The 22147-nt window shown below is 54.0% G+C and overlaps 1 protein-coding gene across 1 annotated transcript; it reads right to left on the bottom strand.

Moving 5' to 3' along the window:
- Positions 1-16928: 16928 nt before the first annotated feature.
- Positions 16929-21149, bottom strand: CDKN1B (cyclin dependent kinase inhibitor 1B). Its single transcript, XM_076344943.1, has 3 exons — positions 20226-21149; positions 19496-19626; positions 16929-18167 (listed from the first exon to the last, which is right to left on the bottom strand). The coding sequence occupies exons 1-2, from the start codon at positions 20698-20700 to the stop codon at positions 19505-19507; spliced, it is 597 nt and encodes a 198-aa protein (XP_076201058.1). The 5' UTR covers positions 20701-21149; the 3' UTR covers positions 16929-18167; positions 19496-19504.
- Positions 21150-22147: the final 998 nt, after the last annotated feature.

Here is a 22147-nt window from a genome sequence, read left to right as displayed (position 1 = left end):
ATGCATGTTCTTGGCTCTGAGGAGGAGGCTTGTCTGTCAAAACATTAGCTGCCTCTTTTATATGTTAAGTATTAATTCTATTTATCTTCGAATTATTTTCAAATACTGGAGGCATTCTTCCCTGTATTGGAATGCAACAAGTGTTTAATTTCAGGTTTTCATGTCATTCTTGCTCAGATATGAGGCCAAAAACGAGTAATTAAATTCTCATTTAAACCCCATTTCCTTAAATACACCTATTCTCTTACCACACACAGCCTCTTTACTAGCCCCATGCTCTTTCACAGGAGGCAGGAGCCTGCAGCCCATGGGGACAGGTACAGCCCACAACTTCATTTCAGATGGCCTGTAACCGCATTCTTATTATTCCACCATTTACTGGGTAACACTAAGGCGTGTGTTAATGTGCAGCAGACCAAAGGTGCTCAAAAGACTTATTTGTCCCTCAGCAAGGAAAGAATTTCTTGTCCCTGATGTGAAGGAAAGAGTTAATGGCTTACCACCACCTAACACAGAGGTCCTTCTCCCCTGCTAGGTATGCCCCGTGACAGTCTTTACCCACGCTCGCGTCTGGAGCCATCACAGGTCTATGCTTCCAGCAGAAAGAAAATGAAGGGTTAAATCTGGAGTGGTCTGAGGAAGACTGAGAGACAAAGGTGGTTTGTGTGCTCTGTGCATTCAGGGCCAAAATCAGTACTAGTGTCCTGGCAGTGTAGGTCCACGCTGACCTGCGTGCTAGCCCTCCAGTGCCTCTGACGGCTATTGGCATTATTCTTCTCTTCTACCGAGGACTTCTCTGTGTGAGCCAAAGAAAGGGAGCTGCAACATCTCTCACTGACAAAGGCATCACTCCTCTATAAACTGAATGAAACCACCACCTGGTTTCGTTCTGCCAAAGGAAGAGGCAGCGGAGGGAACTCCGTCACGACCAGCCTGCTCTAAACTCCCTCTGAGACCACAGAAGATGTGACTTCAATGCTTTAAGCTACCCAGGACCCCAAATCCTAAAAATGCATTTAAGGTACTGCAAGATGCAGGCAAAACTTAGGCAAGAGGCACAAAAATAGAGCCCTGTATCCACAGCAACACAAGCACACGAGAAGTCAAGAACTCCAGCGTGCCACTTTGTCAAGGCTCCAGCAAAGCTCTCCCCAGAACCAAGGATGGATGCCTGAAGAGCAAAACACACTTCAGAAACACTTTCCTACACTCTTTGGAGGGGAAGGCCTCCACGCTTCCCGCCTTGTGCCACCTTCCTGTTTTCCCAAGGGGCAGCCTGCCCTGCCGTGTGCCTAAGCAAGGAACGCAGCACCACGGTGATGAATCCGTGTTTTCCATTGCGAGGAGGAGCATGACTCACAGTCCCCGTCATGACCCAGTGACTTGTGGTATCCAAAGCAAACACAGCTAGCGAGGCTTTTCAACAAACAATCAACAATCTCCTGCTAGCTGCAACAGTCCACCCCATGAAATGCAGCAGTTTAAGGTTTTTTCTCACTTTGTCCTTTGCTTTTCCCCATTCATTCTCAAAGAGGACAGTCATGAGCAAAGCCTGCCACACATAACCTCACCTTCCCACGCAAGCTAGGCCTGGAAGAGTCTGTGGAGGCCCGAACAACATCATTCTTGGTTTTCATCACATGTCCCAATGCCTGTTGGATAATGCTGCTAGGAATATTCAGAAGGGCCTGAACATCCTTCTTGGTTTTCATCATGTCCCAATGCCTGTTGGATAACGCTGCTAGGAATATTCAGAAGGAAACTAAATCCTCACCTCCTTCAGGAAACTGCTTTGATTTTAGTAACCCCATCTCCCCTTTAGAGGTGCAGAGGGAAACAGCTTTGCACAGGGACCATGGTGAGCGATACAGGAGCTCCCTGCTGTACCAAAGAGGAGACTTAGAGCCTGAGCTCCAGCATCTGGGCCATGTTCACAGCCACCAGTTTCATCCTGTAGCCTGACAGGCTCCATTGTCACTTGTCCTGAGTCGGGAGGCTGGGAGGAGGAGAAGGAGGAGGAAGAGGAGGAGGAGGAGGAGGAGAAGGAGGAGGAGGAGGAGGAGGAGGAGGAGGAGGAGGAGGAGGAGGAGGAGGAGGGGGAGGAGGGGGAGGAGGCAGAGAGCAGGAGAGCAGGAAGTCCTCTGGGCTGCAACAGCAGGGATGGAAGCCAGCCGAGTTCAGCATCCTCGGCCATCATCAGGGAGGGCACTAACACACCACCTTCATCATCAACGTGAGAGTACTTCAGGCCTTTGCCTCATCCCCAACAGCTCAACCACATGCCCAGTGGTCCGCTGCACATACAGATTGCAGATAGCTGTATCAGCAAAGAATCTGGGTATGATTTTACACAATTTGCAATGAGTTTTTAATCTTTGCTGATACGATCTTCAAGAGTAGCAATTGGCTTTGCAGTATCTGACAGTAAGGACTGGGTATGAAACTGCTTCATTCCGGCCATCAAATAGCAATCATATGTTAACGACTTTCAGTTTATTCCCTGTGGTACCTGGTTCAGATTTGTGAAAGCAGGAAAACTTGCTAATATGTTTTCAGATTAAATGGACCTTTTCTTCTCTTAATGTATGTGCCTAAAAATAACAGGAGTTGCACAGTCATGTCAAGAGATTAAATTACCCTAAAGTCTGCAGAGGGATTACGGCTGTCTGAAAACAATACGTATATACTTTATTCAGCAATGGTGTGCTTAGTCAAGACAAATTTGAGTGGTCATGAAGACTGCTTTGTTTCTCTGTTAGTCCAGTGCTTGTGAAACGCTGCATAAAAGCACAGTAGTGTGAACCACCTGACATCCACAAACAAGTCTGTTTTAGCAATCACCCTGTACAAAGCAAACCCAAAAATCAGTAAAGCCACCCGGCAGTTTCCAGGTTTCACTTTCCAAAGGGATGTCATACACAGCAAAGTGTACGATATACAGCCATATACATCCATACACAAACCTGCCTGAAAGTTTCTATTATAGAGCCATTTTTTCAGTAATTTATGATCCTACCAAACTAAATAATAGAGTGACATTTTCCCTGCCCGAGACTCTGAATTCTCATTCTTTGCCCCCCTAGTAGTATTTGCAATGTCTGAACCAGGTACCTAGACTCTCACGTTAATTCATAAGGGGAATTACATGCCTACAATGGCAGCTGGAAAGCCCAAATACAGGGAGGATGAAGCTGCCTGACCCGGGCAAAAGAGAAATCCTCATGAGAAAGGTATGCCTGTCACCCTGCCTGCTTCAGCATTTAGGCCTGTAGAAAGACATCTCCTTGCAGGCAGGCAGCCAGCCCTGCATGCTCTCTTTCAGGAGGAGGCCAGCAGTGGCAGCACCCTACAAGTCTCCAATAGCTCGAGGCAGACAGCGTGTCTACCTGGTCCAGCATCTCCCAGGAGTGACACAGAGGGATGCCTACAGGACGATCTCATGGAGCAAGTCAGCCGTGCTCAGTACTTCTGGGCAGACCTTGACACCTCAGCACCATCACATGTAAAGTAGATACTGATGAACTTGAGGCACCTTCGGATATGGGTGACAGATGACCCAGAGTTTTAAGGACAGACATTTGGGATTTAGGCACCTAACATGACAAGTCTGGCTCTGGCTCCCAGTCTCTAGTAGATTTACCCGCAGTGATGGTGCCACCTCCCTCCCAGGCAGAGGCAGACACTCAGGTGCAGGAGGGACACATGCTAGATCCTCAGGAATGACAGGGAATAGCTCTGAATGTTAGCACAAACCGCCAGCAAGAGTGATTTTGGATTCAGAGGTCAGTTGCAGGTAGAGGAAATAAGGACATATGGTAGAGAATAAAAAGACTTACTGGATGAGGAAAAAAAAAGACTAGGAACAAAAGGTTGTAGAAGGGTAATACAAAGACGTCTGAGCATTTTCAGGACTCGGTGCTTCTCTGGAATGACTCAGCCCTGCCTAATAAGCTCGCTTTAACACAGACAAAACCTACGCAACACACCACCCCATCCTATGCTGGAGGCAGATTAGCCTGGACTTGAAACTCTGCCTTTACCTGAGCTCCAGATCAGCCCAGAGAGGTAGCAAAAAGATTGAGGGGTTGGTGCCAGGCAGGGCAGCAAGGTTGACCCTTCCCAAGGACTTCAGGCCAGGAAGAGGTTAACACAGAGCAGCTCTGTTATGCCTCTGCTTCATCCCCACTTGTTGTGTATTTTCAGTGAGAAGTGGCTGGTGGAGCAGCTGAACCTCCGTCTTGCAAGCCTTCTGCCAGCAGAGTCCCCTCTGTGAAGGGAATTTGCTGCTGCCTGTCTGCAGCCAAAATCTCACCCTATCCGTTGATACTCATTTGCCCAGAAAAGTTCACTTCAAAGGCAACAGCTGCTCTTCAAAGACGCAACAAATTGCAGTGAAGTGGAGAATCAGTGGCCTCCCCAGCCTTGGCCAGAGCTCCTGCAAGTCTTCAGAGGGGCCCTGGCCCGGATTGCAGAGATAAGCAACCCAAATTTGAGGGGGGCGGGGGGGGCAGGTTGTTTGTGAATTTTCTTACAGAAGGAAAACCTTTACACTTTCTTTGGAAAAGCCCATTTGTCATTTCTAATCCATTTCAGTGTAGATTAAAAATGGAGTGTTATCTACCTCCACTATGATCCCACAGAAAATGCCAATGGCCATCTGTCAATTCTGAGCATCCCTGTAAAATTACAGGCATCCAGCCTCTGGTGGGGTACTAATGAAAAAGTGAAAACTGTTTTTTTGCCCATCATCTGACCCAAGAAATGTTGTAATTCTTTGTGGCTGGTGTAAAAAAGCAGAAAACGATGTTCAGATTCTTCAGCATAATTCAGGTGTCCTCAGTTTCTTTTGGTCTTTTGAGATTGCCACCCTGGGTTACTATCATGTATTACTGAAAGGTCATATGTGACAATAAAGTATCTATCTCCAGACAGAGAGACACTCTGGCAGCCTGGAAAAACTCCACCATCCCATGTGCTGTCTTACATGACTGAAAAAGGGTTTGTCATATATGAGAAAAATTTACATTTATCAGACTTCAAAAACAATTAAAAACAAGAAAAAAAAAATTACATTTTATATGTTTTTTGTAACTTCCCTGCCCTGGTTTTGTTCACTGTCCAAAAAACAAAAATGCATTTAATCAAAGACTTCAAATTCATATGGTCCCACCATCTCTCTCCCTGTACTCTCCTACCCTTTCTTACAGTGTACCTAAACCAGCGACTGCATTCCTGTATGGTTACTTAGGACCTGTGTTCTGCAAATAAATGCCCTAACGAAGAGCCTCATTGCCACAGAGGTTCACAGACTCAGTTCAAGGCACTCTGATCAGGCTCTCAATAGGCCAAGGGGAACAGAGACCATTTTTGGTTTACAGAGCTTTCCCAGAGACCATCACAGCATCCTCAGCACTGAGATTGTACCAGGGAAGGCCTAACAGCCAAGGGATTTCCAGAACATCACAGTTTTTCATCTCATCAGACAAAATACTAATTTGTGTACCAGTTTTATCCTCCATAATTTCTCCACAGTTACAAAATGTTGATTCACCTTTTTTTTTAAAAAAGGCACAGAGTCTACAGAAACAGGAATTCAGTGCACCGAACTGTTTAGCAGATGAAGAGACAAACTGAAAGGCAAGCACAAAGCACTGTTACTCAAAGTCACAACACTCATTCGGGGCTCCACGCAAAGCCCATGCAGGACATCCAGGGACTGGGGAAAAAACCCCACTCTGGCTGTTGAGTCAGGTGTATCTGTATCTGGCTGTTCAGTTAAAAGCAGGTGGTTGTGGTAGTAGTACCCAGTTTGTACTCTGAAGTAGAGCAGTTGTGTCTTTCACGTGCCTGTTTCCCGACTCAGTAGAGCTGCCACGAGCACATCTTGTCCTTCTTAACTCTGAAGTGATGAGGCACTTGCACCACGACACCACAGCTTCACCTCAAAAAGCATTTCCCCAATCGGCAGTTCTCTGCTGCATGTTTATTACCCCTCAGTGCTTTTTCTACCAGATATGTTTCATTTACTAGAAAAATGTTTCTCTTTTCTAGCCCATATAGGTTTGTAACACCACCCACCTGACCACAGCATCTGAGCAGCTTCCAGAATTGCATTCAGCAACATGCCTAACATCTGTCACATGTGGTTTGCTTGCTCGCTCTCATCCTCTTGCCCAGGGAAAGGTCCGTGTGTTCAGTGGCTTGTTTCACTTTGGTGTTTTATTTTTAAGGTGCTTCTGAATGTTTGCTAGAGAAATCAGCACTACGAAGCATACCTTAAATGGAGAGCAGAAGGAAGTAAGTCTGTGATTCTCCTTGGAGGAATTTCTGCCATTTGGCCTTGGACCGGCCCTTGAGAAACCCTCTGTCTCCTGGACAGACAAGCTTACAAGTTCCTCTGGATCTGAAAATTTTTACGCTGAGGGTGGTGAAACACTGAAACAGGTTGCCCAGAGAGGTGGTGGATGCCCCATCCAATGCCCCATCCCTGGAAACATTCAAGGTCAGGTTGGACAGGGCTCTGAGCAACCTGATCTAGTTGAAGATGTCCCTGCCCACGGCAGGGGGGTTGGACTAGATGACCTTTAAAGGTCCTTTCCAACCCAAACCATTCTGTGATTCTATGATTCTATCTGAAAAGCAGGGGGGTTGACTATGATCCTCAGACTGGAATTCAGATTTTTTATAGATAGGAGATGTTCAAGCCACCAAGCACCTGGAACATAAAGACAAAAGCCATGAGCTTGATGCAGCTCTCCTATTCCAAGCCATTCAGATCAGAAACACAAGGCAGAAGTAGCAGTGATTCCTTAAATCCCATTAAACCACCCATATGACCTGGTCAGCCAGCAAAGCCCTCTGCAACACCCTCGCTAACCACGGGGTATGAATGAGGGACATGCAAACTGCTCCATTGCTGCCCAAGAAAAGAACCCAGAGACCCCCTTTCTTATTTGTGCTGAACAGATTAGCTAAGTAAAATACCATCAGTATTGTCGTTTTCAGACCAGAGCCACACTTTAAGGTGAGAGTGACAGGTAAGACATGATGTGGTGGCACGAGAGCTATTTCAAATAAATGAGGCAATACAAATGCAGATTAAACAGGGCAGTAAATGGCATCAGGAGGGAGTGATGTGCAGCAAGCTCTAGAAAGCAGGGGCATGCTTTTAGGTTAGATTTTAAATGAGCATAGCAGAGGCTTTAACTTGCTACTGTGAGGTTAGCTGGGCTTGGAGCCTTCCACCTCCTAGGACCTGAACTGATCAGGTCTGTCAAGCTTCTGTTTCCACTGGGACCTCAAAGATCTGGAAAGAGAGAGGAAGGATGAAAGGAAAGAAAGAAAAAAACCAACAGCTTCTGTACTTAGCATCTGGGACACTCATCTCAGAACAAGGAGCCCCATGTTCCAGCTCCTGCCCAAAAGACTTCTGGACAACACACAGTGAATCTTTCGCTCTTTTTTGGAGGATGGAGCTGCTCACAAGGACAGCAGGACCCAGGCAAGCCAAGAATCCAGTACCCAGAACACTCTCCAGAGAGAAAAGAAACTGTGGTCCCCCCAGACAGAAGAGGTAATTGATGTCTGCAAAATAGTGGGTGCTCTCACCACTCAGTGACTGGTAAAAGGGGAACAGACAAGGAGGATGGAAGGAAAGGGCATAAAAGGTGGCCGCGGAGCAACTTCTTCTTCCACTGTCTTTTGAAAGAAAGCAAGTGCTTTTGCTACAGAGATCTGTCGGGAAAGGTACCGTGAGAGCACCTACTACACCAAGCTGTCCAAGAAATGCAGGGGGAAGGGCTGTCCACCAGGTGACAGTTAGAGCTTGTACCTTCTCACAGGTCCCATCAGCTCAGGGGCCTCTAAAAGGCTGCCTGGCTGCGGTGCGCTCTCCCCTTTACCATGATCCTACACCATTGCACAGAGCACAGACCAGGGCAACAGCTGGAGACAGACTGACAGCGATCCGTGGGGTATGCAAGCAAGGCATGGACCTGGCCATGGGACAGGAGCAATCACAGGAGCTTCTCACTGCAGGTTAGAATTTCACAGGGATGGCAATGAAGAACGCAGGGCCTGCAGCTCCACAAGCCACTGTTGCACCTTTCTCTGCCTTTGCATCCAGCGTGCCAGGTTACTTTCCTACAAAAAATGAAGAAATGTGACTCAGCAGATCTCTCTATAATACCTCCATGATGGAGATCCCCTGGCAGACAATCCAGAAACTTCAGGCCATCGGCACTAACCTCTAGTTCCCTAGCTAAGCAGCTCTCAGGTCATTTGTGGAGCAGATTTCGATGGCTGGAGATGTGAGATGAAAGCTGGAAGGCAGAGCCCTGGGCTGCAGTACCAGAGATTGCCCAGCACCTTCTAGCAAGCCTCATCACTGTAGGACGGACAGCAGCTGTCCCACACAAGGCTTTAGTTTCTGCTTTACTGCAAAGCACAAGGAAGACACTACCAGCTCGCAGGCTGCGATTTCATGGTAGTGCTGTCAGCTTGCTCATTCCCACCCACTGTGCTGGTCGGGTTGTTAGTGCAGCCGTGTGATGAACTAGACCAGAAGGCCAATCGTATCCTGGGCTGCATCAACAGAAGTGTGGCCAGCAGGTCACGGGAGGTGATTCTGCCCCTCTACTCTGCTCTGGTGAGACCCCACCTGGAGTACTGCGCCCAGCTCTGGAGCCCTCAGCATAAGAAAGACACAGACCTGTTGGAGCGGGTCCAGAGAAGGGCCACGAAAATGATCAGGGGGATGGAACACCTCTCCTGTGAAGAAAGGCTGAGAGAGTTGGGGTTGTTCAGCCTGGAGAAGAGAAGGCTTTGGGGGGACCTTATTGCAGCCTATCAGTACTTAAAGGGGGCTTATAAAAAAGATAGTGGCAAACTTTTTAGCAGGGCCTGTTGCGACAGGACAAGGGGGAATGGCTTTAAACTAAAGGGGGGTAGATTTAGACTAGATAGAAGGAAGAAATTTTTTACGCTGAGGGTGGTGAAACACTGGCACAGGTTGCCCAGAGAGGTGGTAGATGCCCCATCCCTGGAAACATTCAAGGTCAGGCTGGACAGGGCTCTGAGCAACCTGATTTAGTCGAAGATGTCCCTGCCCACGGCAGGGGGGTTGGACTAGATGACCTTTAGAGGTCCCTTCCAACCCAAACTATTCTATGATTCTATAATTCTATGAAATGGATCCAACTGGAAAAAAAAAACAACAACAAAGAAGGGCAGGTGGGAAATCTCTGCCTGATCCATTCGCTGATGCAGTTCCTCATGTAACTTCACCAGCAATGCCAGGGGCAGGAATGAGTGGGCTGGGTGAGGAAGGAAGGGGATGCCCACGCCAGCGCTGGAGCAGTACAGACTCAGCTGTGAAACTACTGCCTCCATCGCTTTCAGCCAGACTGGCAACTCAGGACTTAAAGGCCTTACACTCCATGAACAACCATGGCTCACCCAGCTCCACCTGTTTGCAAACACCAAGACCTCTTTTGCATTAATTGCGCTCAGATAAAGATAGCTTTGCTAGAAAAAAAATCTATATATTAACTTCTCCCCAAGCCAGGAAGATAAGCATCCACTGATTATTGACCCCAGATATGGCCCAGGTAAGAGTCAACATCTATCCAACTACCTGACAGCAGAGGCAAGATGCTAAACAGCACCGACCCAAGAGAGATGGTTTCTGAAGCCATCCTCATTGCAGTACTGCACAACCAGCTGGGAGAAAGAACAGAAAGAGAATAAAAGGCAACTGAAATCAACAGTGTGGATGAAAACACCCTGCTGCCTCGTCCTCCAGTACTGATAAGCCTCTAATTCTCTGCAATGCTTCAGTGCCCAAGGTTCATCCCCTCCTAAAGGAAATAAGCTACTTTACTTACTACATTGAGCACTGTCACAAATTCATTTGTTAGCAACTGAGTGACTCCCTACGTGCTGGATTTTTTTAAAAGAAGGGAAAACATGAAAGGTTGTTTCTCAGCTTCCCTTGGCAAATGCCTGTGACCCAGGAGGAAATTTCCAAAGTAGGTGAAGTGAAGGCGAGCGAGAAATCCCACCGGCAGCAGACCTCGGCTGTGGCCGGCCGTGCAGCCGAGGCACGTCAGCAGCTCTTCGAGCTGAGCCAGTAGAGGTCTCTCTTCCACTAATCCACTAATAAAAATAAATAAATATCTATCTGTATTTGTCTGCGTGCGCATGTGCCTTCCCTTCTGATCCCTGGTCCCTAACTAGAATAAAATAAATACAGCAGGAAGCCGGCGGCTCGGATGGGAACAATTTATCACTTTGCTCCAGGAAAAAAAGAAGTTAGTTTGTGGTCTACCAGGTTACCAAGCTTACGGCATCGACTCCAGGCTTCGCATCTGGCAGGAAAAATTTACGGTATGGTCAGTCCCAGACTTCCAGCTTCTCTCCCCAAGGAAAGTGAGGACCACAGCTGTGACTGTGCTTACTGGGGCACAGCCGTCTGCTTGCAGAGCTCTTCCAGCCTGCCTAAGTAGTAAGGATGATACGGAGCCCTTTCTGCACTTGTAGGTCCTTGGTTTCAGTCTGGGTAGAGCCAGCCATGACAGCAAGGCTTTATCAGGCAACGGTTGTTTTTTTGGCCTCCATGTAAAGGACTGCTTGGTCTTTGTGGGAGTAGCGTCTGAAGCACACAAAATGGGGTGTCTGCCCACGACTGGAATCCTTGCTTGAAGTCTCAGATGTGTGGCCAAGGATAAAATTGGAATGAAACTAATGTTCCTGCCTGCTGGCTCCTCCAAACAGCTGCAGGCGCAGTAGGATGGCCAGGTATAAAAGCCTGAACTGGCACAGCCTGTCTTGTGGATAGGGAATGCTAAACCACAAGGTGTGTTGTGCCGCGCTTCCACCCAGAGCCGGCTGGCAGGTGCCAAGCTGCCGAGAGGCGGCGGGGCACCCCCCTGCCAGCGCAGCCTGCCACGAGCACCCGCTCAGGTCAGCTTGGCTTAGCTGGGCCACGAACTGGCATCTTCTGCTGCAGCGGCACCAGTACTGGTGTCACCGGCTGCGGCAGCCCGCCACGTAATGTGTTAGCTGCAGCTGCAGCGCTCCCTTCTCCAAAACCCAGAGCCAGAGAACTCCCCCCGGAGACCGGGGAGGTGACCCCCGTGGGTATAGCACCTCAACAGCAAACAAACTGCTTGTGGCCTTTGCTTGCGGAGAACCTGTGGATTAGCAAGGTTTATTAAGGCGGGGAGGCTGCACGCAGCCAGGCCCAGGTGGGGAACGGGGGGAGTCCAGAGGGGTTACCCCAAACCCCGCTCCCCAGTGACAGCAGAGTGCAGGAGCAGCGGGGAAGAGGCAGGAGGCGGAGCTGTCCCCTCTCCAGTGGCAATGCACAGGGCAACCGCACTCCACTGATGGACAGCTGCACCCCTGGGTTGGGCGGGGGGGGGCAAATAAAAAGGCAAACCAGCTGTATCTGTTTAGCTTGAGTGTATCTCAGTTGGAGACAGACTTACGTGAACATGTGTCTGCTCCTTGAGAAAGAAGGCAAGTTCAGTTAGACCACATCTTGACTGCGGATTAGGCCTAGAGAAGCTGAAGGCGCCCTGCAAAAGGAAAGCCACTTTGGGAAGCGTGCCGGCTGCCGGGCAACATCGCTCTATTTCACCCTGGTCCTCTCCACCCGCCCATTCCTTTGAATCTATCACGCTTCCACACTGCTGCTCCCACGCAGGGAGCTGCAGGCTATAAACCCTCTGAGGCCGGGATGCGGTTCACATGCTGCAGTGGCAGCTTGGGGCTGGAAGTTGACCCTGTAACAAGTGACAAAGGTCCCCGTCTATCACAGAGCACCCTGCAACGGGAGACCCGGGAGCAGGTCAGCTCCCAGCTTTGTTTTCACCTCAGCAATATTTTTTGTCCACGTTGCCGGACCGAGACCTTTTCCTCTTGCTTTCATCTCCCCGGGAGTGCCGGGGGACGCCCAGGCACCTCGCCATGCCTGGGCTGCTGCCCCTGTGCCACCGCAGCCGAGGAGCAGGGAGAGGGCGATGAGAGGGGAGCGGGGGCGAAGCTCCGCAGCGAGCAGGGCTCCGTCACCTGTCATTTGTTAGTGCTTGTTTTGCACGGCTAGTAACCTTCTTTGGGGGGATTTTTGTAGCTGCCGTCAGTTTAACCAAAACTGTTACCAAAACTGCCTGTTTTCTTCAGGCAGAAGCAGACGAAGAGTGGATAGTCTGATGCTGGCTTATTTTTAGGCGGCTGCACTTTTTATATTATCATTATATATTATCGTAGTATTTTTATATTTATGTTATCATTATTAATTTTATATTATAGGAAAAATATATATTTGCTTGCCTTTTAAGTCAATTAAGAATTTCTTTTTTTTTAATGAAAAAGAAAAATGAAAAAAAAACCTTAAGAAAAACACGTTTTCCTCTATTTTTTGCCTAATTTTGAGTCTTGCAATGACTGATGTGGGCAAGGCAGAGAGCAGGCGGGGAGAGGAAAGGCACACAGGCTCCCTGGACGGAGGAGGTGGCCGAGCCTGGGTGAAACACGGCAAACCACAAGGGCAGATACTACCCGCCCGGTGTGAAAAATGCCTTTTTTTTTCAGCTCAGTAAGTAAACAAAACATCAGAGGTGGGGGGAAAGCTCAATATTAAAAAAGAACAGAGAGTCTTCAAGGTTTTTCCAGTAAAATCAAAGCAGAAAAGATCTCATTTGGGGACGGGGCAAAACAATTCGTATGATATAATCTATTTTACTGCAGATCAGACATTTTGTCAAAGCCATCACACTGTGAACATTTTCTGTTGGCGAGTATTTAAAAAAAAAAAAGTAACAAACAACAAAATAGTAGATTACTTTTTAAATGCAAAAAACCCCAAAGTCATTTTAAAACAAAAAGTTGAAAATATCAAAATACCGTAACAAGATGCTGAAACAAAACATTTTGACATTTCTGAAGTGGAATGCCTTCTTTTGCAAATGATGAAATTCAGTGTTTCTCCAGGTTTTTCCAGCTGAAGCCACTCAGATGTACAGGTGGGTACGGATGTCGGAAAACTTCGTTTTCCAGTTAATTTCCCCATTTGAGGAACAGTAGGCTAGTTCTAGATCTGAAAAGCGGCGGGTGTCAGTATCGACTTTGAGGACACATTGTTAGTGCTTTCTCTTCCAGCCAAACGTCTCCAGTGAAAAATGGTCAGATCCACGTCCAAAATATTCCTGCTGAGGAACCGGTCATATCCTTCTCCTCTGGCACGGGAACACGCAGCCTTACGTAAGGGAAAGCAAACCCTTTCTGCGGCAGGCCTCGCGGGCTGCGGCACAGCCTGGCATGTGCCCCCTACGTCCCACCTCCCGCTTCCCCGGGGGGGGGGGTGTCCCCTTCCCCGGGGGGCGCAGCGGGCCTGCAGCGGCGGATGGCCGTGCCCCCCCACCCACCCCATCCCCCCGCCTGGCGCGCGCCCAGGGGGGAAGCCGAGCTCCCGACGTGAAATTGAGCAGGAGGAAATAAATGTGGAACTTCAACATTAGCGAGGCAGCGAGGCGGGGTCCGCAAGGGGAACACCTGCGGGTTTGCCCGCCTGCCCCCCACCCCCGGCACCCACTGCCGGCGGGGCCCTGCAGCCGCCTCCGCGCCCGGGCGGACACCAGCCCGCCAGGCCCGCGCGGCCCAGGACGCGTCCCCGGCCTCTGCCCCTGCCCCGGAGGCGTCCTTCCCCCACGGGCGGGCCGGGGTCCCCCAGCCGAGGGCTACAAGCCGTCCCCCATCCTGCTTCCAGCGCGGCGCACGGGGACGCTGGGGCCGAAGACCCCTGTGCCGCGGTCCCCGTCTCACCGCGTTGGACGCCCCCTGGGGTCGTGCCCCGCGGTGGGGTGGGGGCGTGCCCCCGCCCAGCCCCACGGCCCCCCACGAGTGGGAGGGACGCGCTCCCCTGCCTGCTCCTCACCGCCGTGCACGCGGGTGTGCGCGGGGTGCCTGCGTGCGGGCGGGCGGGCGTGCAGCCATGCGGGCGCACACACGCCTGGGTAAGTGCACGCGTGCGGAGGGGCGCGCGTGCCAGCGCCTGTGCGCGCCCGGCGGTGCGCGCGTGCCTGCGCACGTCCGCGCGGCGGGACAGCGCGTCCACCCCTGCGCGTGAGCGCGCACGTCCGCGCGCCCGCTGGCGGGGGGGGGTGGGGGGTGGGGAGGGTGCGCGCGCGCAAGCGTGCGCACAGCTGCGTGTACGTGTGACCGGAGGGAGGCACCGCGCGCGCTCCCGCGGCCGCCCGCGCGCCCCGCGGAGCAGCCGGGGCGGCCGCGCCTATTGCATCAGTCGGGGCGGGCCCCGCCGTGCAGCGCCGGGGCGGGGCGGGGCGGGGCCCAACCCACACAAGCCGTTCGCCGCGCACGCAGTGCGGCCGGCCGGCCCCCCCCCCCCCCCCCCCTTCTTCCCCGTCCCCGCCGGGCGCGGGGAGCGGCGCCAGGCGGAGGGAAGCAGCGAGGCAAGGTTGCCTCCAGCCGCCCGAGGAGGAAACGCTGCGACGGCGGGGGGGGTGGGGGGTAAAATTTAAAAAATTCATCCCGCCGCGCAGGCCGGAGGCGCGGCCCGGCGCAGCCCCGCGCCCAGCGCCACCTTAAATCTCCCCCACGGCCGCGGCGCTGCGGGCCGCTTCCTCCCGCGGAGGGTCGCTGGGCTCCGCCGACGCCAGGCCCCGCCGCAACAACAAGCCCGGACCCCGGGCGGGGGGGTGGATAACGCACCGCCCCGGGGAAGGGAGCGCGGGGCGGGTTTGAGCGTGCCCCCCCCCCCCCCGCCCCGGGGAGGGGCGGCGGGGGGGTGTTTCTCCCCCGTCTCTGCTGCCGGCTCCGCGTATCCCCCCGGGGATCACCCGAGGGAGGAGGCGGGGAGCTGGGGGGGGGGGAGGCGGGCGGCCGGCGCCGCTCCCCGGGGGTGGCGCGATCGGGGCGGGTGCGGCCCCAGGTGAAAGCGGCCGGCGGCTGGGACGGCCCTCGCCTGCAGAGCGAGGTGAAAAGCCCCATCGGTAGCGACAAAAAAGAATATATATTGAAAATAATAACGTGGTTGATTTTGCAGCCGCGGGGCGGGGCGGGGGGGGGGGGGGCGCTCAGAGGGCAAATCCAAACTCTGCATGATGGAGCGAGCGGGCTGTACCCCGGCCGCCGCCCTCACCCCTCATCTCCCGGCCCGGGGGCTCCAGCGCCGGCACTGACCTTGCCCCGGACGGCCCCCCTCTCCCCGGCCGGCTTCCCCCGCTCCCTTCCCACGTCCCCCCGCCCGGCGGCGGCTGCACAAGGGGAGGTTTCGCTTGCGCCGGCCGCGGGGATAGGCCGGCTCGGGGAGGCGCCGCTGTTTATTTTCCATCATGATCACTTTGTTCGTGCTGGGGGGGGGAACAAACCCAACTTTTCTTTTTTTTTTTTAATTTTCGCGAGGGTTTTCCACGTTTACCGGCCTGAATTGCACACACCTCCCGCACCCCCCCACCTCCCCCCATGGGGCGGCCTGGAGTCAAACTGGGGGAGGGGGGGGCGGGATACCGGAGCGTACTGGGGGAGGGCGGAGGGCACGGTGCTCAGCGATCCTTTGCAGCCGGAGGAGGAAAAGTCCATTGCAAACGCTGGCCGTGCCCGTTCCCTCTCCTCGGCCCCGGGACAAGCCCGGGGTGCCATCTGCCCGAGTCGGGGGGCCGAGATTGAGGCGGGGCGGCGGGGCGGGTGGGTCGCTCCCCTTTCCCCGTCTCTCCCCAGAGCAAGGCCAGCACAAACCCGTGTTTTCGGGGAGGTTTCAGAGGGAGGGCGAACCCAGGCGCGGTCGGGATAAACAACAGGATCGCGTTGCACCGGGGAGGTGGGGGGGGAGGACCCGGGCGAGCGCTGGGTGAGACTCGCACAGAGTTGTGTGTCCCCCCCCTCCGCCCCCGTTTTATTCATTTACGTATTTATTTATTTCTCGTCAGCCCTAGGGATGAAAACGCCTCTCCTCCGCATCGCCCCGGGTGAGGGGGCGGAGGGCAGCGGCTCCGGGGGGGGGACGCCCGCACCTTGCCGGCCGAGGGCAGCGGCAGCGGCCCCGGGGCGCGGCGACGGAGAGGCTGCGGGGCCGGGCAGCCCCCCGCCCTCCCCCCCGTCTCTCCGCAGCACGGGGATCCGCGCCCTCCCCCCCCCCCCCACCGGTGCCATCCCCTCACTCCGGCGGTGACCGGCCCCCCGCGCATCCCCGTCCGGCTGCTGCCCACCGCGCTGCTCCGCGGGGCGGGGTGGGGTGGGGGGATAACGCGACGGTGCGGTCCCTCCCGGGACGCCGGTGGCGGGGCCGGACGGAGCAGCCGGGCCGGGGAGGGGGGGCGCTGCCGGGGCTGCCGCGCCGGTGCCTGCACCAGCATCTGCTGGGACGGGGGTGTGCGAGGCGCCATCTTTGTTAGCAATAAACGCTGTCGTGGGAGAAGATACACCGGGTTTCCATGCAAAGGTGTCGGATGGGGGGAAGATTACCGGCACCTTCCCCGAGCAGTCCGGGGGGGGGGGGGGTGGGGGCAAACCCGGAGGTTTGGTGGCTCTCTGGTCTAGAACTGGCAGCGGTCCGGCCCAGGAAGGTGCTAATTTGGGCTCGGGTTTTAAGCCTCACGAGTCAAACGACCAAGTGCCAGAAGTACCTCGAGCTACGTATTTTTCTCCAAAAGAAAAAAAAAAAAAATTGTGACAGAGGAAATTCCACTCTTTTGCGTTAAGAGGGCACATCATTCCCAATAATCACAGAGGAGAAATGATAGCATGGCACTAAGGGTGAAGAGAGCGAGCTGCATTCCTTACTTTCACCTGCACTGGAGACACAGGAAGAGATACCCAAAGGAAACTTGCTGTATTTCTTGAAGGAGCCTTATTTCCTCCTGTGCCAAGCTGAGGGAGGTTGAAACACACACTAATGAAGAACATGTATCTTATATATGGCAGTTTTCTTTATTGATTGCTTGATGTGAAACAGTATCAATCTGGATTTTTTTTTCCCACACATTACAAAAAAAAATATTAAATTGGCTCAGTCTGCAATCCTTTAAGCACAGCCATATTATCAGAAAAAGGAAAAAAAAAAAAACCAAAAAAAAAACCCCCAAACAAAAAAAAAACCCTAAAAAGTCTACCAAATAGAGCATTTACAAATGCACAAAAACATGCCACTTTGGCTTTATGGGGAAAAATATTGTCTTCTAGATTAAAAAAAATCTTTTAACATAAATAAGTTAGTATAATTTCTCAGTGTCTTTACAGAGTTATGTACACAGGTACACTTCAAACTTTTTTTTTTATTTTTACATACAGGTACACAGGCAATGTAGAAATACTGTTTAAAGATGTAGTATCCCTTTTCTCTCACACACAAACACTTTGGGAAGTGGGTCAGATCAGAAAACAACAATATTCGAGATTCAGAGCAAAAGCCCTCCAGATTAGGTTAAAAAAAAAAAAAAAGGAAATCGGGCAATGTAACAACAGGATGATTTTACACAACTTTTAAAGGCATTCAAATTTGCTATATGGATTTGAGGTCGGGGGGCAGGGGGGAACTTTTGCTACTACATAACGGAATCATCACAGCTCCCACCTCTTCAGCTTAATGCAGGAGGAAGAAATTTCACCAGCGGCCTGTTAATAATCTGCTCTGAGCAGGGTTACCACGATGGTACATAAAAAGGAAAAAAAAAAAAAAAAAAGGAGAAAAACACGGCGGACCCACTTAAAGGGACAATACATCTTTAAGTAATAAAAAACCTACACTGCTTCTCTTCATACATTTCTTTGCTTGCTAGATTGTGAAAGCAAGTTCCAATAGGTCACCCTCTTCCACTCCCTCCCCCCTCCCAACAAGGTTTATGTGCTACATAAAGTAAAAACTATATACACAGGTAGTACAATGAAGCAAATAAGGAAACACCTAATTGCACAATGCTACATCCAATGCTTTTAGAGGCAGGTCTTTAAGAGTGCCTAAAATTTTAGTGTTATTGTTTGCTCTTTTTTTTTGTTTTGTTTTGTTGCTGTTGTTTTTTCAGTGCTTGTACAGGACCTCCATCCCACGGAGATCGGCGATATGTATTGTCGTTTCCACTACAACTTTACATCTTCCTCGCTTCATCGCCCCCCGCCGCACCCGATGAACGAGGACACGCACATCCTCCGCTCTGCAACGGGAGGGGGGGGGGAGGGGGAGGGAGAAGACGGGGAGGGAGGCGGCGATTAGAAAACGTCGAAAAGAAACGCGATCCGCGGCGCAACCGGTTCAAACCGACACCGCATCCCCGGGGCGGGCGGGCCCTGCCCGGGCGGGGCCCCTGCGCTGCCCGCCGCCGCCCAGCGCCCCGCCGGGGCCGCCCCGCACGCCCGGGGGGGGGGACGCGCCGCTGGCGCCCCTGCCTGCCGGCCCTCGGCCCCCTTTTACCCCTCGGCGGGGAGAATGAGGGCGGCGGGATCCCTCCGCTGCGGCCCGGGGCTCGGCCCGCTCTCCCCCCCCCCCGCCCGGCGGCTCCCCCCACCCAAACAAGCGGGCGGTAGTAGCGGCATTTGCATAGCCACGCATGCTGACGTGCTCCTCCACGGCTCACCCCAGCGGGACTAATTTGTTGCAACTTCTGCTTTACAGCTTAATCTCTTTCTGCACAATCGCAAATCGTGTTTGTAAACCTCGCTCCTAACCCCGGCTCCGAAACCGCCGGCGCAATTTACCAACTCCCCCCGCCCCAGCCCTCGCCTTAAAACAAAACAACAACAAGAAGGGGGGGTGTGGGGTGTGGGTTAAAAAAAAAAAAGCACAACCCAGCTCCCATTAACCCGCTCTCTTCCCTTTGCCAGCGTCTAAAACCAAACCAAAACAACCGGGGGGGTGAGGAACTCAGAAAAACAAAAAACCATAACCTTGCCTAGCTCGGATTTTAAAGAAAGTGCCCGGATTCCCCTTAGACCCAGCTTCTTATTTCTCCAGGGGTGGGAGGTCGCCGCGACGTGCGACGGCAACGCCGACATTGTAGGTGAAAAAGCGTCGGAGGGGGAAGACACGGGAAGCCCCCCGAAATCCCTTGTCATCTGACATCATGCACCAGCCGCGTTTGAAACTCCGTCCCTCCACCCGCACGGCCCTCGGGAAAGGGCCCTCCCTGCCTCCGGTCCCGAAGGAGGGAGGGAAGGCAGGGTCGGTCCCACGGCGGCCGGGGCTCCCGCCGCCGCCCCAGCCCCAGTCCCTGCCCGGGCGACGCCGCGGAGCCCGGCGCTGCGCTTCGCCCTTGTTTTGTTCTTTCCAAGCCCTGCGCGTCCCACCCCCACCCTCCACCACACCCCCGTCCCCGAGCGCTTGGGGAAAGCCACCCTTCCTCGGAGAAAAGACCCCGCAGGGAGCCCAGAGGGGCCCGAAGTGTGTGTCCCCCCCCCCGCCCCCCATACAGAAGTAGGATACCCGCTCGGTCACCCTTTCTTTCCCTTATTTACATCCTAACGCCAGGCCCTAAAGGGAACCTACCTAAACGGTTTACGTTTGATGTCTTCTTGGGCTTGATTTCTTGGGTGTTTGCTCCACTGAACTGGCACTGGGGGAGTCTTCTGAAACCTCTTCTTCTGTTGTGTTGGCTCTTTTATTTTGAGGAGAGGAATCTAAGAGGGGAAAATTAAAAACGGGGGGGGGGGGGGGGGAGAGTGGTTATTAAAATATTTTCCTTCCAGATGTTTGCTCGGCATCCAGGGTGTGTAGATGGGGCCGGGGGGGAATATTCCCGGATCCCCATGTCAGCTATCGGCTACGTGAAAGCGAGCAGGGGGAGGGGACATGGGCTTCTCTCTAGGTAAGAGATCCAAGTTTTCTGTTTTCGGCTAAAACCCCCGTCCGTCTTTTGCTTCGCCTGGGCGTTATGAACCTCCTCCCACCTGGGCAGGAGGCCGGGACCCCGCAGAGGGGCGGCGAGGGGACGGGGGGGATGATCGGCGGATCGGCGTCTAAGGGCTTTTCCTTGCCTCATCTACCGGCTCCCATTTAACGCGGGACCCCCCTGGGACTGCAAACAGCACCTGGGTTTTTTTAGGCGGAAGGAGGCGGGGGGGGGGGGGGGGGGTGTTATACCGAGCCGGTGCCCAGCGGGGCACAGCCCACCGCGGTCAGGCCACGCGTGGCACGGGTGAGGGAGCCGAGAGCCCCGGCGCTGACACCAGCAGGGCAGGCGGAGAAAAGCGCTGTCGCTTTCGCAAGGGTACGTTACCATCGGTGGCAGGTCTTTTCCTCTGCCCAGTGCACTGCTCTGCAAAGTCCGTCTGATTTTCAGAAACATCAGTCTTTTGATCTACACAGTGAGTGTCCTCTGAGATTCCCTGAGAACCGACAAAAACCACGGTTTGGCAATTCCCGTTTACATCCAAGCTCTGGCGGCCGGCGGACTTGCAGACAGCTTTCAGTAGCCTGGGGGGTCTGAAGTAGAAGTCGGGCGAGCTCCCCTTCTCCACGGCTTGCCACTCGTACCTGCCTTCCAGCGGCTTGTGATTCTGGAAATCGAAATTCCACTTCCTCTGGCATGCCTCCTCCATCTCCTGGCGGTGCTTCTTCAAGTCCCTGTTTAACTCTTCGTGATTCACCGGCCCGAAGAGGTTCCTGCAAGCTGACGGCTTCGGGTACTCCGACTGCCTGGCTTCCATGCGCTCCAGGGTAGGGCTCCCATTAGAAATACGGACGTTTGACATCTCCCCCCACCCTCTTTCTTCTGGCGGCGCTTGTTTTGCTCGCTGCTCTCCCCCCCCCGCCAGCCGCCGCCTCCTCCTCTCCGCCTTTTATTTCTCGGCGCTCGGCGGCTTCGCTCCGCGCCTCCTCTCCGCGCTGCCCCGCTCTCCGGCCCCGCCTCGGCTCCGCTCGCCCTCGGCCCGCGGAGAAGGGGCGAGGAGGCGCCCTTGCATAAGCGCCGGCCCGGGGATGAGCCCCGAGAGCCGCCGCCGCCGGGGAGCCCCGGGCGGGTGGAGGAGCGGTGCGCGGGGGGAGCGCGCAGGCGGGGAGCGGCGCTGCCCTCCGCGGCCCCGGCTCCGCGCTGCCCCGCCGGTGATGGTGATGCCCCCGCCGCTCGCACCGCCGCCGCGTAGTAAAAGCGAGACGGAAAAAAACAAGTGGAGACGAGCCCTTTTCTCGGTTGCCCAATATGGCGATTGAAGGGAGGCTGACGAAGAAGAAAATGATTGACAGGACGAGTCTATTTAAACAGCCCGGCCGAGCCATTGGTTACGGCGGCGGGCGCCGCCCCGTCGGCCCGGCCCTACCTCGCCGCCGCCGCCGGCTCTAAAGGTGGCCCCGGCCGGGCCGGGCTGGGCCGGGCCGGGCCGGGCCGCCGTGCCGTGCCGTGCCGTGCCGTGCCGTGCCGTGCCGTGCCGTGCCGTGCCGTGCCGTGCCGTGCCGTGCCGGAGGCGGGGGACAGGGAGCGGGAGCGATGGAGGCGAGAGGGGTGGGAACGTACCGCGCTCCCCTCTCGCCGTCTCCCTCCGCAAAGCCCGGGCCCGGCGGGATTTTTGCCCACCACCCCCCAAAAAAACCCACCCCATCCCGTTGCTTGCCCGAGAGGCCTAGGTAATGGTGGCGGCTGCTTAAATTTTGACTCATTCCTGTGACAGGAGTCTCTCACCGCTCTGATTTTCCCCGGTTGGGCTGTGGCGACACAGCCCCCCGAGGTCCGGGGCTGGGGGCAAGCTCGGGGCTAGTGGGGGGGCTGTCCCCCCGGGACATGCAGGGGAGACCGGCACCCTGACCCCACAGCACCCCGACCCCACTGGCTGCAGAGCTGGGCTGGTGGCTCCCAGGGGAGGGGAGGATCACCTCTTGCTGCCTTCTCGGCAGAGAAAGGACTCGGTGAAGAAATGGCTTTAAAAAAACTTCTGCAGGGATTTCAGATCTCAGCAAGCAGGGGAAAGAAGACAAAAGCATTCGGGTTTGTCCTGTTTGTGTGCTTGGAAGATTAGATGAGCCAAGAGTCACAGCCAGGGATTTTCTAAGCAACTTCCTCGGATAGCCACAGCAGGTATGGTGGAGATAAGAGCAATGCAGTGTCCTCCTCTCTGCCCTCCTTGTCTGCAGCCCCTTCCACAGCCATCTTCCCTCACTAGGCAGGGCAGCCCCCTCGATGCATTGCAGGACACTGCGGGTGCTCTC

The sequence above is a fragment of the Aptenodytes patagonicus genome, chromosome 1 (assembly GCF_965638725.1).
Source record: "Aptenodytes patagonicus chromosome 1, bAptPat1.pri.cur, whole genome shotgun sequence".
NCBI classification, from domain to species: Eukaryota; Metazoa; Chordata; class Aves; order Sphenisciformes; family Spheniscidae; genus Aptenodytes; species Aptenodytes patagonicus.
Note: the sequence above shows the minus strand (reverse complement) of the source record. Positions and strands in the feature narration are given on the sequence as shown.

What these genes read in the sequence shown, in the direction of transcription:
- CDKN1B (XM_076344943.1), bottom strand. Translation starts at nt 20,700, where the DNA reads ATGTCAAACGTCCGTATTTCTAATGGGAGCCCTACCCTGGAGCGCATG. An exon ending in GAAAAGACCTGCCACCGATG is followed by an intron (nt 19,627 to 20,225) that starts GTAACGTACCCT and finishes TTCCCCTCTTAG; the next exon opens with ATTCCTCTCCTCAAAATAAA.